Below are 20,977 nucleotides of genomic sequence, written 5' to 3' on the forward strand. Positions count from 1 at the left end.
GGGTTAGGATACAGCTGGGCAGCAGACAGACAGGAGACAGGGTTAGGATACAGCTGGGCAGCAGACAGACAGGAGACAGGGTTAGGATACAGCTGGGCAGCAGACAGACAGGAGACAGGGTTAGGATACAGCTGGGCAGCAGACAGACAGGAGACAGGGTTAGGATACAGCTGGGCAGCAGACAGACAGGAGACAGGGTTAGGATACAGCTGGGCAGCAGACAGACAGGAGACAGGGTTAGGATACAGCTGGGCGGCAGACAGACAGGAGACAGGGTTAGGATACAGCTGGGCAGCAGACAGACAGGAGACAGGGTTAGGATACAGCTGGGCAGCAGACAGACAGGAGACAGGGTTAGGATACAGCTGGGCAGCAGACAGACAGGAGACAGGGTTAGGATACAGCTGGGCAGCAGACAGACTGAAGACAGGGTTAGGATACAGCTGGGCAGCAGACAGACAGGAGACAGGGTTAGGATACAGCTGGGCAGCAGACAGACAGGAGACAGGGTTAGGATACAGCTGGGCAGCAGACAGACAGGAGACAGGGTTAGGATACAGCTGGGCAGCAGACAGACAGGAGACAGGGTTAGGATACAGCTGGGCAGCAGACAGACAGGGTTAGGATACAGCTGGGCAGCAGACAGACAGGAGACAGGGTTAGGATACAGCTGGGCAGCAGACAGACAGGGTTAGGATACAGCTGGGCAGCAGACAGACAGGGTTAGGATACAGCTGGGCAGCAGACAGACAGGAGACAGGGTTAGGATACAGCTGGGCGGCAGACAGACAGGAGACAGGGTTAGGATACAGCTGGGCGGCAGACAGACAGGAGACAGGGTTAGGATACAGCTGGGCGGCAGACAGACAGGAGACAGGGTTAGGATACAGCTGGGCAGCAGACAGACAGGAGACAGGGTTAGGATACAGCTGGACAGCAGACAGACAGGAGACAGGGTTAGGATACAGCTGGGCAGCAGACAGACAGGAGACAGGGTTAGGATACAGCTGGGCAGCAGACAGACAGGGTTAGGATACAGCTGGGCAGCAGACAGACAGGAGACAGGGTTAGGATACAGCTGGACAGCAGACAGACAGGGTTAGGATACAGCTGGGCAGCAGACAGACAGGAGACAGGGTTAGGATACAGCTGGGCAGCAGACAGACAGGGTTAGGATACAGCTGGGCAGCAGACAGACAGGAGACAGGGTTAGGATACAGCTGGACAGCAGACAGACAGGAGACAGGGCACAACTGGGCAGCAGACAGACAGGCCTGGTTTAAACAGGAACACATGTAACGGATGTGAAATGGCTAGCTAGTTAGCGGGTACGCGCTAGTAGCATTTCAATCAGTTACGTCACTTGCTCTGAGACTTAAGTAGTGTTGCCCCTTGCTTTGCAAGGGCCGTGGCTTTTGTGGAGCGATGGGTAACGCTGCTTCGTGGGTGACTGTTGTCGATGTGTGCAGAGGGTCCCTGGTTCGCGCCCGTGTCGGGGCGAGGGGACGGTTTAAAGTTATACTGTTACATTGATGCTGTTGACCCGGATCACTGGTTGCTGCGGAAAAAGGAGGAGGTTGAAAGGGGGGTGAGTGTAACGGATGTGAAATGGCTAGCTAGTTAGCGGGTACGCGCTAGTAGCATTTCAATCAGTTACGTCACTTGCTCTGAGACTTAAGTAGTGTTGCCCCTTGCTTTGCAAGGGCCGTGGCTTTTGTGGAGCGATGGGTAACGCTGCTTCGTGGGTGACTGTTGTCGATGTGTGCAGAGGGTCCCTGGTTCGCGCCCGTGTCGGGGCGAGGGGACGGTTTAAAGTTATACTGTTACACACACACAGAGAGAGCGGCCTGGTTTACATAAGGACCGAGAGAGATAGACAGACAGACAGACAGACCTCCGGGCTGTAGTCCTGGGGGGTATGGTCTGCTGGCGGGGGCCTGACCCCTCTCCTCCTCTCCTCCTCCTATTCCTCCTCCTCCCTTCATCCGGCCTGTCATACTGGCTGGCTTGTCCAGGTCCTGAGAGAGACGGGGACAGAGAACAGTGGTGAGACTAAAACAGGCTGATGGACGGAGGGAGAGAGACAGAGGAAAGGACAGAGAGGGAGGTCCGTATTTGGCCCAGTAACTCTATCCTCCCTGGGTAATACCATACCATACCTAAGAGCTGCACACACAACCTTCTGCTCCCAATCCCCCAGACAGACACACAACCATCTGCTCTGCTCCCAATCCCCCAGACAGACACACAACCATCTGCTCCCAATCCCCCAGACAGACACACAACCATCTGCTCTCAATCCCCCAGACAGACACACAACCATCTGCTCCCAATCCCCCAGACAGACACACAACCATCTGCTCTGCTCCCAATCCCCCAGACAGACACACAACCATCTGCTCTCAATCCCCCAGACAGACACACAACCATCTGCTCCCAATCCCCCAGACAGACACACAACCATCTGCTCTCAATCCCCCAGACAGACACACAACCATCTGCTCCCAATCCCCCAGACAGACACACAACCATCTGCTCTGCTCTCAATCCCCCAGACAGACACACAACCATCTGCTCCCAATCCCCCAGACAGACACACAACCATCTGCTCCCAATCCCCCAGACAGACACACAACCATCTGCTCTCAATCCCCCAGACAGACACACAACCATCTGCTCCCAATCCCCCAGACAGACACACAACCATCTGCTCCCAATCCCCCAGACAGACACACAGCCATCTGCTCCCAATCCCCCAGACAGACACACAACCATCTGCTCCCAATCCCCCAGACAGACACACAACCATCTGCTCCCAATCCCCCAGACAGACACACAACCATCTGCTCCCAATCCCCCAGACAGACACACAACCATCTGCTCTGCTCCCAATCCCCCAGACAGACACACAACCATCTGCTCTGCTCCCAATCCCCCAGACAGACACACAACCATCTGCTCCCAATCCCCCAGACAGACACACAACCATCTGCTCTCAATCCCCCAGACAGACACACAACCATCTGCTCCCAATCCCCCAGACAGACACACAACCATCTGCTCCCAATCCCCCAGACAGACACACAACCATCTGCTCCCAATCCCCCAGACAGACACACAACCATCTGCTCTGCTCCCAATCCCCCAGACAGACACACAACCATCTGCTCCCAATCCCCCAGACAGACACACAACCATCTGCTCTGCTCTCAATCCCCCAGACAGACACACAACCATCTGCTCTCAATCCCCCAGACAGACACACAACCATCTGCTCTCAATCCCCCAGACAGACACACAACCATCTGCTCTCAATCCCCCAGACAGACACACAACCATCTGCTCTCAATCCCCCAGACAGACACACAACCATCTGCTCTGCTCCCAATCCCCCAGACAGACACACAACCATCTGCTCTGCTCCCAATCCCCCAGACAGACACACAACCATCTGCTCTCAATCCCCCAGACAGACACACAACCATCTGCTCCCAATCCCCCAGACAGACACACAACCATCTGCTCTCAATCCCCCAGACAGACACACAACCATCTGCTCCCAATCCCCCAGACAGACACACAACCATCTGCTCTCAATCCCCCAGACAGACACACAACCATCTGCTCTCAATCCCCCAGACAGACACACAACCATCTGCTCCCAATCCCCCAGACAGACACACAACCATCTGCTCCCAATCCCCCAGACAGACACACAACCATCTGCTCTCAAACCCCCAGACAGACACACAACCATCTGCTCCCAATCCCCCAGACAGACACACAACCATCTGCTCTGCTCCCAATCCCCCAGACAGACACACAACCATCTGCTCCCAATCCCCCAGACAGACACACAACCATCTGCTCTCAATCCCCCAGACAGACACACAACCATCTCCTCCCAATCCCCCAGACAGACACACAACCATCTGCTCCCAATCCCCCAGACAGACACACAACCTTCTGCTCTCAATCCCCCAGACAGACACACAACCATCTGCTCCCAATCCCCCAGACAGACACACAACCATCTGCTCCCAATCCCCCAGACAGACACACAACCATCTGCTCCCAATCCCCCAGACAGACACACAACCATCTGCTCTCAATCCCCCAGACAGACACACAACCTTCTGCTCCCAATCCCCCAGACAGACACACAACCATCTGCTCTCAATCCCCCAGACAGACACACAACCATCTGCTCCCAATCCCCCAGACAGACACACAGCCATCTGCTCCCAATCCCCCAGACAGACACACAACCATCTGCTCCCAATCCCCCAGACAGACACACAACCATCTGCTCCCAATCCCCCAGACAGACACACAACCATCTGCTCCCAATCCCCCAGACATGATGTGTTGTGTTACGATGTTATTTTAGTTAATTTTTTATTTTATTTTATTTAACCTTTATTTAACCAGGTAGGCTAGTTGAGAACGAGTTCTCATTTGCAACTGCGACCTGGTCAAGATAAAGCATAGCAGTGTGAACAGACAACAACACAGAGTTACACATGGAGTAAACAATAAACAAGTCAATAACATGGTAGGAAAAAAAAAAGAAAAGAGAATCTATATACAGTGTGTGCAAAAGGCATGAGGAGGTAGGTGTAATGGCTGTCAATGTCGTTCTCCTCCTCAGACGAGGAGGAGCATGGATCGGACCAAGATGCGGATTGGTAAGTGTTCATTATTTAATGGCAAACCAACAAACACTACAAATTAACAAAAACAACAAACGTGACTAACCTGCAACAGTCCTGTGTGGCCCAAACACTGACACAGGAACAAACACCCACAAAAACACCAGTGAAACCCTGGTTGCCTTAGTATGACTCCCAATCAGAGACAAACGACCCACACCTGTCTCTGATTGAGAATCATACCAGGCCGGACACAAAACCCCACATAGAAATAGAAACCTAGACTAACCCACCCAACTCACGCCCTGACCAACTAAAACAAATACATAACAAAGGAAAACAGGTCAGGAACGTGACAGAACCCCCCCCTTAAGGTGCGAACTCCGGGCGCACCAGCACAAAGTCTAGGGGAGGGTCTGGGTGGGCGTCTGTCCACGGTGGCGGCTCTGGCGCTGGTCGTGGTCCCCACCCCACCATAGTCAACCACCGCTTCCGTGGCCTCCTCCCAATATTCACCCTCCATGTCAATCCCGCTATTCCAAAAGGCAGTAACAGACTGAGGGGTAGCAGTTGACTGAGGGGCAGCACCAGGACAAGGGGCAGCACCAGGATAAGGGGCAGCACCAGGATAAGGGGCAGCTCCGGACTGAGTGGCAGCTCCGGACTGAGTGGCAGCTCCGGACTGAGTGGCAGCTCCGGACTGAGTGGCAGCTCATGACTGTAGGGCAGCTCATGACTGTAGGGCAGCTCATGACTGTAGGGCAGCTCATGACTGTAGGGCAGCTCATGACTGTAGGGCAGCTCATGACTGTAGGGCAGCTCATGACTGTAGGGCAGCTCATGAATGGAGGGCAGCTCATGACTGGAGGGCAGCTCATGACTGTAGGGCAGCTCATGACTGGAGGGCAGCTCATGACTGGAGGGCAGCTCATGACTGGAGGGCAGCTCATGACTGAAGGGCAGTTCTGGCAGCTCCTGACTGGCTGGCGGATCTGGCAGCTCCTGACTGGCTGGCGGATCTGGCAGCTCCTGACTGGCTGGCGGATCTGGCAGCTCCTGACTGGCTGGCGGATCTGGCAGCTCCTGACTGGCTGGCGGATCTGGCAGCTCCTGACTGGCTGGCGGATCTGGCAGCTCCTGACTGGCTGGCGGATCTGGCAGCTCCTGACTGGCTGGCGTCTCTGGCAGCTCCTGACTGGCTGGCGTCTCTGGCAGCTCCTGACTGGCTGGCGTCTCTGGCAGCTCCTGACTGGCTGGCGTCTCTGGCAGCTCCTGACTGGCTGGCGTCTCTGGCGGCTCCTGACTGACGGACGGCTCTAGCGGCTCCTGACTGACGGACGGCTCTAATGGCTCGGGACAGACGGGCGGCTTTGAAGGCTCGTGGCAGACGGATGGCTCAGATGGCGCTGGGCAGACGGATGGCTCAGATGGCGCTGGGCAGACGGATGGCTCAGACGGCGCTGGGCAGACGGATGGCTCAGACGGCGCTGGGCAGACGGATGGCTCAGACGGCGCTGGGCAGACGGATGGCTCAGACGGCGCTGGGCAGACGGATGGCTCAGATGGTGCTGGGCAGGCAGGCAGTTCAGACGACGCTGGACAGACGAGCAGTGCAGGCGGCGTTGAGCAGACGGCCGACTCTGACCTGCTGAGGCGCACAGTAGGCCTGGTGCGTGGTACCGGAACTGGAGGCACTGAGCTGGAGACACGCACCATAGGGAGAGTGCGTGGAGGAGGAACAGGGCTCTGGAAACGCACTGGAAGCCTGGTGCGTGGTGTCGGCACTGATGGTACTGAGCTGGGGTGGGAAGGTGGCGTCGGATATACCGGACCGTGAAGGAGGACACGTGCTCTTGAGCACCAAGCCTCCCCAACCTTACCAGGTTGAGTGGTCCCCGTAGCCCTGCCAGTGTGGCGAGGTGGAATAGTCCGCACTGGGCTATGCAGGCGAACCGGGAACACCACCTGTAAGGCTGGTGCCATGTACCCCGGCCCGAGGAGACGTACTGGAGGCCAGATACGTTGGGCCGGCTTCATGACATCCGGCTCGATGCCCAACCTAGTCCTCTCAGTGCGGCAAGGTGGAATAGCCCGCACTGGGCTAAGCACGCGTACTGGGGACACCGTGCGCTTCACCGCATAACACGGTGTCTGACCAGTACGACGCCCTCTCACTCCACGGTAAGCCCGGGGAGTTGGCTCAGGTATCCAACCCGGCTTCGCCACACTCCCCTTTAGCCTCCCCCCAAGAAATTTTTGGGTGAGCCTCTCGGGCTTCCAGCCGCTCTGCCTTGCCTTAGCCTCATACAACCTCCTCTCCGCTTTCGCTGCCTCCAGCTCCGCTTTGGGGCGGCGACACTCCACTGGCTCTGCCCAGGGTCCTTTACCGTCTAGGATCTCCTCCCAAGTCCATTCCTCTTTTCCCCATTGCTGTTGTTCTCTCCGTCCTTCTCCAATCCGCTTGGTCCTGGTTTGGTGGGTGTTTCTGTAATGGCTGTCAATGTCGTTCTCCTCCTCAGACGAGGAGGAGCATGGATCGGACCAAGATGCGGAGTAGTAGGAATTCATGTTTTAATGGCAAACCAACAAACACTACAAATTAACAAAACAACAAACGTGACTAACCTGCAACAGTCCTGTGTGGCCCAAACGCTGACACAGGAACAAACACCCACAAACCACCAGTGAAACCCTGGCTGCCTTAGTATGACTCTCAATCAGAGACAAACGACCCACACCTGTCTCTGATTGAGAATCATACCAGGCCGAACACAAAACCCCACATAGAAATAGAAACCTAGACTAACCCACCCAATTCACGCCCTGACCAACTAAAACAAATACATAACAAAGGAAAACAGGTCAGGAACGTGACAGTAGGCAATAAATAGGCCATAGGAGCGAATAATTACAATTTAGCAGATTAACACTGGGTAAATAGAGATACTGGTGTGCAAAAGAGCAGAAAAGTAAATAAATAAAACAGTATGGGGACGAGGTAGGTAAATTGGGTGGGCTATATACCGATGGACTATGTACAGCTGCAGCAATCGGTTAGCTGCTCAGATAGCTGATGCTTAAAGTTAGTGAGGGAGATATAAGTCTCCAGCTTCAGTGATTTTTGCAGTTCGTTCCAGTCGCAGGCAGCAGAGAACTGGAAGGAAAGGCGGCCAAATGAGGTTTTGGCTTTAGGGATGATCAGTGAGATACACCTGCTGGAGCGCGTGCTACGGGTGGGTGTTGCCATCGTGACCAGTGAACTGAGATAAGGCGGCACTTTACCTAGCATAGCCCTGTTTATGACCTGGAGCCAGTGGGTCTGACGACGAACATGCAGCGAGGGCCAGCCGACTAGAGCATACAGGTCGCAGTGGTGGGTGGTATAAGGTGCTTTAGTAACAAAACGGATGGCACTGTGATAAACTGCATCCAGTTTGCTGAGTAGAGTATTGGAAGCTATTTTGTAGATGACATCGCCGAAGTCGAGGATCGGTAGGATAGTCAGTTTTACGAGGGTAAGTTTGGCGGCGTGAGTGAAGGATGCTTTGTTGCGAAATAGAAAGCCGACTCTAGATTTGATTTTGGATTGGAGATGTTTGATATGAGTCTGGAAGAAGAGTTTGCAGTCTAGCCAGACACCTAGGTACTTATAGATGTCCACATATTCTAGGTCGGAACCGTCCAGGGTGGTGATGCTAGTCGGGCGTGCGGGTGCAGGCAGCGAACGGTTGAAAAGCATGCATTTGGTTTTACTAGCGTTTAAGAGCAGTTGGAGGCCACGGAAGGAGTGCTGTATGGCATTGAAGCTCGTTTGGAGGTTAGTTAACACAGTGTCCAAGGAAGGGCCAGAAGTATACAGAATGGTGTCGTCTGCGTAGAGGTGGATCAGGGAATCGCCCGCAGCAAGAGCAACATCATTGATATATACAGAGAAAAGAGTCGGCCCGAGAATTGAACCCTGTGGTACCCCCATAGAGACTGCCAGAGGACCGGACAGCATGCCCTCCGATTTGACACACTGAACTCTGTCTGCGAAGTAGTTGGTGAACCAGGCAAGGCAGTCATTAGAAAAATGGTGATGATGTGTTATGTTATGATGTGTTATGATGTGTTATGATGTGTTATGATGTGTTATGATGTGTTATGATGTGTTGTGATGTGTTGTGATGTGTTGTGATGTGTTGTGATGTGATGTGTTATGTGTTGTGATGTGTTATGATGTGTTATGTTGTGTTATGATGTGTTATGATGTGTTATGTTATGATGTGTTATGTTATTATGTGTTATGATGTATTATGTTATGATGTGTTATGATGTGTTATGATGTGTTATGATGTGTTATGATGTATTATGATGTGATGTGATATGATGTGTTGTGTTATGATGTGATATGATGTGTTATGTTATGATGTGCTATGATGTGCTATGATGTGTTATGATGTGATATGATGTGTTATGATGTGTTATGATGTGATGTGATATGATGTGATATGATGTGTTATGTTATGATGTGCTATGATGTGTTATGATGTGTTATGATGTGTTGTGTTATGATGTGTTATGATGTGTTATGATGTGTTATGATGTGATATGATGTGTTGTGTTGTGTTATGATGTGTTATGATGTGTTGTGATGTGTTATGATGTGTTGTGTTTTGATGTATTATGATGTGTTATGATGTGTTATGTTATGATGTGTTATGATGTGTTATGTTATGATGTGTTATGATGTGTTATGTTATGATGTGTTATGATGTGTTATGATGTATTATGATGTGTTGTGTTATGATGTGTTATGATGTGTTATGATGTGTTATGATGTGATATGATGTGTTGTGTTGTGTTATGATGTGTTATGATGTGTTGTGATGTGTTATGATGTGTTGTGTTTTGATGTATTATGATGTGTTATGATGTGTTATGTTATGATGTGTTATGATGTGTTATGTTATGATGTGTTATGATGTGTTATGTTATGATGTGTTATGATGTGTTATGATGTGTTGTGTTATGATGTATTATGATATGTTATGTTATGATGTGTTATGTTATGATGTGTTATGTTATGATGTGTTATGATGTGTTGTATTATGATGTGTTGTGTTATGATGTATTATGATGTGTTATGTTATGATGTGTTGTTATGATGTGTTATGATGTGTTATGTTATGATGTGTTATGTTATGATGTGTTATGTTATGAATTGTTGTGTTATGATGTATTATGATGTGTTATGATGTGTTATGATGTGTTATGATGTGTTATGATGTGTTATGATGTGTTATGTTATGATGTGTTATGATGTGTTATGATGTGTTATGATGTGTTATGATGTGTTGTGATGTGTTGTGATGTGTTATGATATGTTATGATGTGTTATGATGTGTTATGATGTATTATGATGTGTTATGATGTGTTATGTTATGATGTGTTATGATGTGTTATGATGTGTTATGTTATGATGTGTTGTGATGTGTTATGATATGTTATGATGTGTTATGATGTGTTATGTTGTGTTATGATGTGTTATGATGTGTTATGTTATGATGTGTTATGATGTGTTATGATGTGTTATGTTATGATGTGTTATGATATGATGTGTTATGATGTATTATGTTATGATGTATTATGTTATGATGTGTTATGATATGATGTGTTATGTTATGATGTGTTGTGGTATGATGTGTTATGTTATGATGTGTTACGATGTGTTGTGTTATGTTATGATGTGTTGTGATGTGATGTGTTGTGATGTGTTATGATGTGTTATGATGTGTTATGTTATGATGTGTTATGATATGTTGTGTTATGATGTGTTATGATGTGTTATGTTGTGTTATGATGTGTTATGTTGTGTTATGATGTGTTATGATATGATGTGTTATGATGTGTTATGTTATGATGTATTATGATGTGTTATGATGTGTCATGATGTGTTGTGTTATGATGTGTTATGTTATGATGTGTTATGTTGTATTATGATGTGTTATGTTATGATGTATTATGATGTGTTATGTTATGTTGTGTTGTGTTATGATGTATTATGATGTGTTATGATGTGTTATGATGTGTTATGTTATGATGTGTTATGTTATGTTGTATTATGATGTGTTGTGATGTGTTATGTTGTGATGTGTTATGATGTGTTATGTTATGATGTGTTATGTTGTATTAGGATGTGTTATGATGTGTTATGATGTGTTATGTTGTATTATGATGTGTTATGATGTGTTATGTTATGATGTGTTATGATGTGTGTAAGGGCTGTCGTTCTCCTCATCCTCGGACGAGGAGAGGAGAGAAGGATCATCAGACCAAAATGCAGCATTCGGGAAATAAGCCATCTCTTTTTTTAAATACGACGATGGCAACACGAAAAACAAAACACTTTCAAAATTACAAAAACAAGAAAACGACGTAGACGAAAAAACCTGAACATGAACTTACTTAACTAAAACGTAAAACTCACGGACAGGAACAGACTAAATCGAAACGAAACGAACAACCGAACAGTCCCGTATGGTGCAAGACATAACACAGATACGGAAGACAATCACCCACAAACAAACAGTGAGAACACCCTACCTAAATATGACTCTTAATTAGAGGAGAACGCAAAACACCTGCCTCTAATTAAGAGCCATACCAGGCAACCAAAACCAACATAGAAACAGATAACATAGACTGCCCACCCAAAACACATGCCCTGACCTAAACACATACAAAAAACAACATAAAACAGGTCAGGACCGTTACAGAACCCCCCCCCCTCAAGGTGCGAACGCCGGGCGCACCAGCACAAAGTCCAGGGGAGGGTCTGGGTGGGCAGTTGACCACGGTGGTGGCTCCGGCTCTGGACGCTGTCCCCACACCACCATAGTCACTCCCCGCTTCTGTCTTCCCCTCTCAATGACCACCCTAAAACTAACATCCCCTAAATGAATGGCCAGCACCGGGAGAAGGGGCAGCACCGGGACAAGGGGCAGCACCGGGACAAGGGGCAGCACCGGGACAAGGGGCAGCACCGGGACAAGGGGCAGCACCGGGACAAGGGGCAGCACCGGGACAAGGGGCAGCACCGGGACAAGGGGCAGCACCGGGACAAGGGGCAGCACCGGGACAAGGGGCAGCACCGGGACAAGGGGCAGCACCGGGACAAGGGGCAGCACCGGGACAAGTGGCAGCACCGGGACAAGGGGCAGCACCGGGACAAGGGGCAGCACCGGGACAAGGGGCAGCACCGGGACAAGGGGCAGCACCGGGACAAGGGGCAGCACCGGGACAAGGGGCAGCACCGGGACAAGGGGCAGAACCGGGACAAGAAGCAGGTCCCGGCTGATATACTCAGGCAGATCCTGACTGAAACGCTCTCGACGCTCATGGCAGGCTGACGGCTCTCGACGCTCATGGCAGGCTGACGGCTCTCGACGCTCATGGCAGGCTGACGGCTCTCGACGCTCATGGCAGGCTGACGGCTCTCGACGCTCATGGCAGGCTGACGGCTCTCGACGCTCATGGCAGGCTGACGGCTCTCGACGCTCATGGCAGGCTGACGGCTCTCGACGCTCATGGCAGGCTGACGGCTCTCGACGCTCATGGCAGGCTGACGGCTCTCGACGCTCATGGCAGGCTGACGGCTCTCGACGCTCATGGCTCTCTGACGGCTCTGGCTGCTCATGGCTCGCTGGCGGCTCTGGCAGATCCTGTCTGGTTGGCGGCTCTGGCAGATCCTGTCTGGTTGGCGGCTCTGGCAGATCCTGTCTGGTTGGCGGCTCTGGCAGATCCTGTCTGGCGGGCGGCTCTAGCGGCTCCTGTCTGGCGTGCGGCTCTAGCGGCTCCTGTCTGGCAGACGGCTCTGTAGGCTCATGGCAGACGGGCGGCTTAGCAGGCTCATGGCAGACGGGCGGCTTTGCAGGCTCATTGCAGACGGATGGCTCAGACGGCGCTGGGGAGACGGATGGCTCAGATGGCGCTGGGGAGACGGATGGCTCAGATGGCGCTGGGGAGACGGATGGCTCAGATGGCGCTGGGGAGACGGATGGCTCTGGCCGGATACGGCGCACTGTAGACCTGGTGCGTGGTGCCGGAACTGGAGGCACCGGGCTAAGGATAAGCACCTTCCTACTAGTGCGGGGAGCAGGGACAGGGCACACTGTATTCTCAAAGCCCACTCTATACCTGATGCGAGGTACCGGCACTGGTGACACCGGGCTGAGGACAAGCACATCAGGATTAGTAGGGGGAGAAGATACAGTGTGTACAGGGCTCTCGAGACGCACAGGAGGCTTTGTGCGTGGTGCCGGAACTGGAGGCACCGAACTGGATACACGCACTACAGAGAGAGTGCGTGGAGGAGGAACTGGGCTCAGGAGACGCACTGGTAGCCTAGTGCGTAGTGTAGGCACTGTAGGTACTAGGCTGGGGCGGGGAGGTGGCGCCGGAAATACCGGACCGTGGAGGCGTACTGGCACTCTTGAGCATTGAGCCTGCCCAACCTTACCTGGTTGAATGCTCCCGGTCGCCCGACCAGTGCGGGGAGGTGGAATAACCCGCACCGGCCTATGTAGGCGAACCGGGGAAACCATGCGTAAGGCAGGTGCCATGTATGCCGGCACGAGGAGACGCACTGGAGACCAGACGCGTTGAGCCGGCCTCATGACACCTGGCTCAATACCCAATCTAGCCCTGCCAGTGCGGGGAGGTGGAATAACCCGCACTGGGCTATGCACTCGTACAGGAGACACCGTGCGCTCTACTGCGTAACACGGCGCCTGCCCGTACTCCCGCTCTCCACGGTAAGCCTGGGAAGTGGGCGCAGGTCTCCTACCTGCCCTTGGCCCACTACCTCTTATCCCCCCCCCAAGAAATTTTTGGGTGTTACTTACGGGCTTTTTGGGCTTCCGTGCCAGACGCGTTCCCTCATAACTCCGGTTCCTCTCTCCGGTAGCCTCTACTCTCCTCAGTGCCTCCAGCTCAGCTTTGGGACGGCGATATTCTCCCGGCTGTGCCCATGGACCTCTCCCGTCCAATATTTCGTCCCAAGTCCAGGAGTCCTTGTTGCCCTGTCGAGCTTTCCCTTGCCGCTTGGTCCTAATTTGGTGGGTGATTCTGTAAGGGCTGTCGTTCTCCTCATCCTCGGACGAGGAGAGGAGAGAAGGATCATCAGACCAAAATGCAGCATTCGGGAAATAAGCCATCTCTTTATTTAAATACGACGATGGCAACACGAAAAACAAAACACTTTCAAAATTACAAAAACAAGAAAACGACGTAGACGAAAAAACCTGAACATGAACTTACTTAACTAAAACGTAAAACTCACGGACAGGAACAGACTACATCGAAACGAAACGAACAACCGAACAGTCCCGTATGGTGCAAGACATAACACAGATACGGAAGACAATCACCCACCAACAAACAGTGAGAACGCCCTACCTAAATATGACTCTTAATTAGAGGAGAACGCAAACCACCTGCCTCTAATTAAGAGCCATACCAGGCAACCAAAACCAACATAGAAACAGATAACATAGACTGCCCACCCAAAACACATGCCCTGACCTAAACACATACAAAAAACAACATAAAACAGGTCAGGACCGTTACAATGTGTTATGATGTGTTATGTTATGATGTGTTATGATATGATGTGTTATGATTTGTTATGATGTATTATGTTATGATGTATTATGTTATGATGTGTTATGATGTGTTATGTTGTGTTATGATGTGTTATGATGTGTTGTGTTATGATGTGTTATGATGTGTTATGTTATGATGTGTTATGATATGATGTGTTATGATGTGTTATGATGTATTATGTTATGATGTATTATGTTATGATGTGTTATGATATGATGTGTTATGATATGATGTGTTATGTTATGATGTGTTGTGATATGATGTGTTATGTTATGATGTGTTATGATGTGTTATGTTATGATGTGTTGTGATGTGTTATGATGTGTTATGTTATGATGTGTTATGATATGTTGTGTTATGATGTGTTATGTTATGATGTGTTATGTTGTGTTATGATGTGTTATGTTGTGTTATGATATGATGTGTTATGTTATGATGTGTTATGATATGATGTGTTATGTTATGATGTATTATGATGTGTTATGATGTGTCATGATGTGTTGTGTTGTGATGTGTTATGTTATGATGTGTTATGTTGTATTATGATGTGTTATGTTATGATGTGTTATGTTATTTTGTGTTGTGTTATGATGTATTATGATGTGTTATGATGTGTTATGTTATGATGTGTTATGTTATGTTGTGTTGTGTTATGATGTATTATGATGTTATGATGTGTTATGATGTGTTATGATGTGTTATGATGTGTTCTGTTATGATGTGTTATGTTATGTTGTATTATGATGTGTTGTGATGTGTTATGATGTGTTATGTTGTATTATGATGTGTTATGTTATGATGTGTTATGTTGTATTATGATGTGTTATGATGTGTTATGATGTGTTATGTTGTGATGTGTTATGATGTGTTATGTTATGAAGTGTTATGTTATGATGTGTTATATTGTATTAGGATGTGTTATGATGTGTTATGTTGTATTATGATGTGTTATGTTATGATGTGTTATGATGTGCTATGTTATGATGTGTTATGATATGATGTGTTATGTTATGTTGTATTATGATGTGTTATGTTATGATGTGTTATGATATGATGTGTTATGTTATGATGTGTTATGATGTATTATGTTATGATGTGTTATGATATGATGTGTTATGTTATGATGTGTTATGATGTGTTATGATGTGTTATGATGTATTATGTTATGATGTGTTATGATATGATGTGTTATGTTATGATGTGTTATGATGTATTATGTTATGATGTATTATGTTATGATGTGTTATGATATGATGTGTTATGTTATGATGTTATATGATGTGTTGTGTTATGATGTATTATGATGTGTTATGATATGATGTGTTATGTTATGATGTGTTATGTTTTGATGTGTTGTGATATGTTATGATGTGTTATGATGTGTTATGTTATGATGTGTGATGTTATGATGTGTTATGATGTGTTATGATATGATATGATATGATTTGTTGTGATATGATGTGTTGTGATATGATGTGTTATGTTATGATGTGTTGTGATATGATGTGTTATGTTATGATGTGTTATGATGTGTTATGATGTGTTATGATATGATGTGTTATGATGTGTTATGATGTGTTATGATGTGTAATGATGTGTTATGATGTGTTATGATGTGTTATGATGTGTTGTGATATGATGTGTTGTGATATGATGTGTTATGTTATGATTTGTTATGATGTGTTATGTTATGTTGTGTTATGATGTGTTATGATGTGTTATGTTGTGTTATGTTATGATGTGTTGTGATGTGTTGTGATGTATTATGATGTGTTATGATGTGTTACGATGTGTTGTGTTATGTTATGATGTGTTATGATTTGTTGTGATGTGTTGTGATGTGTTGTGATGTGTTGTGATGTGTTATGATGTGATATGATATGATATGATATGATGTGTTGTGATATGATGTCTTATGTTATGATGTGTTGTGATATGATGTGTTATGATGTGTTATGATGTGTTATGATGTGTTATGATATGATGTGTTATGATGTGTTATGATGTGTAATGATGTGTTATGATGTGTTATGATGTGTTATGATGTGTTGTGATATGATGTGTTATGTTATGATTTGTTATGATGTGTTATGTTATGTTGTGTTATGATGTGTTATGATGTGTTATGATGTGTTATGTTGTGTTATGTTATGATGTGTTGTGATATGATGTGTTATGATGTGTTATGATGTGTTATATTATGATGTGTTATGATATGATGTGTTATGATGTGTTATGATGTGTTATGTTGTGTTATGATGTGTTGTGATGTGTTATGATGTGTTATGATGTGTTATGTTATGATGTGTTATGATGTGTTGTGATATGATGTGTTATGTTATGATGTGTTATGATGTGTTATGTTATGATGTGTTATGATGTGTTATGTTATGATGTGTTATGTTATGATGTGTTATGTTATGATGTGTTATGATGTGTTATGATGTGTTGTGTTACGATGTGTTATGTTATGATGTGTTATGTTATGATGTGGTATGTTATGATGTGGTATGTTGTGATGTGTTATGATGTGTTATGTTATGATGTGTTATGATGTGTTATGATGTGTTGTGATGTGTTGTGATGTGTTGTGATGTGTTGTGATGTGTTATGTTGTGTTATGATGTGTTATGATGTGTTGTGATGTGTTATGTTATGATGTGTTATGATGTGTTATGATGTGTTGTGATGTGTTGTGATGTGTTATGATGTGTTATGTTATGATGTGTTGTTATATGATGTGTTATGTTATGATGTGTTATGTTATGATGTGTTATGATGTGTTATGATGTGTTATGTTGTGTTATGTTGTGTTATGATGTGTTATGATGTGTTGTGATGTGTTATGTTATGATGTGTTATGATGTGTTGTGATGTGTTGTGTTGTGTTATGATGTGTTATGATGTGTTATGATGTGTTATGATGTGTTATGTTATGATGTGTTATGATGTGTTATGTTGTGTTATGATATGATGTGTTATGATATGATGTGTTATGATGTGTTATGTTATGATGTGTTATGTTGTGTTATGATATGATGTGTTATGATATGATGTGTTATGTTATGATGTGTTATGATGTGTTATGATGTGTTGTGATGTGTTATGTTGTGTTATGATGTGTTATGATGTGTTGTGATGTGTTATGTTGTGTTATGATGTGTTATGATGTGTTGTGATGTGATATGATGTGTTATGTTGTGTTATGATGTGTTATGATGTGTTATGATGTGTTATGTTGTGTTATGATGTGTTATGATATGATATGTTATGATATGATGTGTTATGTTATGATGTGTTATGATGTGTTGTGATGTGTTGTGATGTGTCGTGTTATGATGTGTTATGATGTGTTATGTTGTGTTATGATGTGTTATGATGTGTTGTGATGTGATATGATGTGTTATGTTGTGTTATGATGTGTTATGATGTGTTATGATGTGTTATGTTATGATGTGTTATGTTATGATGTGTTATGCTGTGTTATGATGTGTTATGTTATGGTGTGTTATGTTATGATGTGTTATGTTGTGTTATGATGTGTTATGATGTGTTATGATGTGTTATGATGTGTTGTGTTATGATGTGTTGTGTTATGTTATGATGTGTTATGTTATGATGTGTTATGATGTGTTATGACGTGTTATGTTATGATGTGTTATGATGTGTTATGATGTGTTATGATGTGTTATGATGTATTATGATGTGTTATGATGTTATATGATGTGTTATGATGTGATATGATTTTTTATGATGTGTTATGATGTATTATGATGTGTTATGTTATGATGTGTTATGTTATGATGTGTTATGATGTGTTATGATGTGTTATGTTATGATGTGTTGTGATGTGTTGTGATGTGTTGTGATGTGTTATGTGTTATGTTATGATGTGTTATGATGTGTTATGATGTGTTATGATGTATTATGATGTGTTATGATGTTATATGATGTGTTATGATGTGTTATGATGTGATATGATTTTTTATGATGTGTTATGATGTATTATGATGTGTTATGTTATGATGTGTTATGTTATGATGTGTTATGATGTGTTATGTTATGATGTGTTGTGATGTGTTATGATGTGTTGTGATGTGTTATGATGTGTTATGTTATGATGTGTTATGATGTGTTATGATGTGATATGATGTGTTATGATGTGTTATGATGTGTTATGATGTGTTATGATGTATTATGATGTGGTATGTTATGATGTGTTATGATGTGTTATGATGTGTTATGTTATGATGTGTTATGATGTGTTATGATGTGTTATGATGTGTTATGATATGTTGTGTTATGATGTGTTATGATGTGTTATGATGTGTTATGTTATGATGTGTTATGATTTGTTATGATGTGTTATGTTATGTTGTGTTATGATGTGTTATGATGTGTTATGTTGTGTTATGTTATGATGTGTTGTGATGTATTATGATGTGTTATGATGTGTTATGATGTGTTATGATGTGTTATGTTATGATGTGTTGTGATATGATGTGTTATGTTATGATGTGTTATGTTATGATGTGTTATGTTATGATGTGTTATGATGTGTTATGTTACGATGTGTTATGTTATGATGTGTTATGATGTGTTATGTTATGATGTGTTATGTTATGATGTGGTATGTTGTGATGTGTTATGATGTGTTATGTTATGATGTGTTATGATGTGTTATGATGTGTTGTGATGTGTTATGATGTGTTATGTTATGATGTGTTGTGATATGATGTGTTATGGTATGATGTGTTATGATGTGTTATGTTATGATGTGTTATGATGTGTTATGTTATGATGTGTTATGATGTGTTATGTTACGATGTGTTATGTTATGATGTGTTATGTTATGATGTGTTATGATATGATGTGTTATGATGTGTTATGTTATGATGTATTATGATGTGTTATGATGTGTCATGATGTGTTGTGTTATGATGTGTTATGTTATGATGTGTTATGTTGTATTATGATGTGTTATGTTATGATGTATTATGATGTGTTATGTTATGTTGTGTTGTGTTATGATGTATTATGATGTGTTATGATGTGTTATGATGTGTTATGTTATGATGTGTTATGTTATGTTGTATTATGATGTGTTGTGATGTGTTATGTTGTGATGTGTTATGATGTGTTATGTTATGATGTGTTATGTTGTATTAGGATGTGTTATGATGTGTTATGATGTGTTATGTTGTATTATGATGTGTTATGATGTGTTATGTTATGATGTGTTATGATGTGTGTAAGGGCTGTCGTTCTCCTCATCCTCGGACGAGGAGAGGAGAGAAGGATCATCAGACCAAAATGCAGCATTCGGGAAATAAGCCATCTCTTTTTTTAAATACGACGATGGCAACACGAAAAACAAAACACTTTCAAAATTACAAAAACAAGAAAACGACGTAGACGAAAAAACCTGAACATGAACTTACTTAACTAAAACGTAAAACTCACGGACAGGAACAGACTAAATCGAAACGAAACGAACAACCGAACAGTCCCGTATGGTGCAAGACATAACACAGATACGGAAGACAATCACCCACAAACAAACAGTGAGAACACCCTACCTAAATATGACTCTTAATTAGAGGAGAACGCAAAACACCTGCCTCTAATTAAGAGCCATACCAGGCAACCAAAACCAACATAGAAACAGATAACATAGACTGCCCACCCAAAACACATGCCCTGACCTAAACACATACAAAAAACAACATAAAACAGGTCAGGACCGTTACAGAACCCCCCCCCCTCAAGGTGCGAACGCCGGGCGCACCAGCACAAAGTCCAGGGGAGGGTCTGGGTGGGCAGTTGACCACGGTGGTGGCTCCGGCTCTGGACGCTGTCCCCACACCACCATAGTCACTCCCCGCTTCTGTCTTCCCCTCTCAATGACCACCCTAAAACTAACATCCCCTAAATGAATGGCCAGCACCGGGAGAAGGGGCAGCACCGGGACAAGGGGCAGCACCGGGACAAGGGGCAGCACCGGGACAAGGGGCAGCACCGGGACAAGGGGCAGCACCGGGACAAGGGGCAGCACCGGGACAAGGGGCAGCACCGGGACAAGGGGCAGCACCGGGACAAGGGGCAGCACCGGGACAAGGGGCAGCACCGGGACAAGGGGCAGCACCGGGACAAGGGGCAGCACCGGGACAAGTGGCAGCACCGGGACAAGGGGCAGCACCGGGACAAGGGGCAGCACCGGGACAAGGGGCAGCACCGGGACAAGGGGCAGCACCGGGACAAGGGGCAGCACCGGGACAAGGGGCAGCACCGGGACAAGGGGCAGAACCGGGACAAGAAGCAGGTCCCGGCTGATATACTCAGGCAGATCCTGACTGAAACGCTCTCGACGCTCATGGCAGGCTGACGGCTCTCGACGCTCATGGCAGGCTGACGGCTCTCGACGCTCATGGCAGGCTGACGGCTCTCGACGCTCATGGCAGGCTGACGGCTCTCGACGCTCATGGCAGGCTGACGGCTCTCGACGCTCATGGCAGGCTGACGGCTCTCGACGCTCATGGCAGGCTGACGGCTCTCGACGCTCATGGCAGGCTGACGGCTCTCGACGCTCATGGCAGGCTGACGGCTCTCGACGCTCATGGCAGGCTGACGGCTCTCATATGTTATGGTGTGTTATGTTATGATGTGTTATGTTGTGTTAT

General features: G+C 46.0%; 1 protein-coding gene across 1 annotated transcript in view; it reads right to left on the reverse strand.

Annotated features, from left to right (window-relative positions):
* LOC129867767 (unconventional myosin-XV-like) overlaps positions 1–20,977 on the reverse strand; it is a 414,777-nt gene that overhangs the window by 131,956 nt on the left and 261,844 nt on the right. The window contains exon 35 of the mRNA XM_055941278.1: positions 1,895–2,018. Within this exon, the coding sequence (XP_055797253.1) occupies positions 1,895–2,018 (124 nt within the window). The remainder of the gene's footprint in view (positions 1–1,894; positions 2,019–20,977) is intronic.

This window comes from Salvelinus fontinalis, chromosome 2 (genome assembly GCF_029448725.1).
Source record: "Salvelinus fontinalis isolate EN_2023a chromosome 2, ASM2944872v1, whole genome shotgun sequence".
Lineage (NCBI taxonomy): Eukaryota > Metazoa > Chordata > Actinopteri > Salmoniformes > Salmonidae > Salvelinus > Salvelinus fontinalis.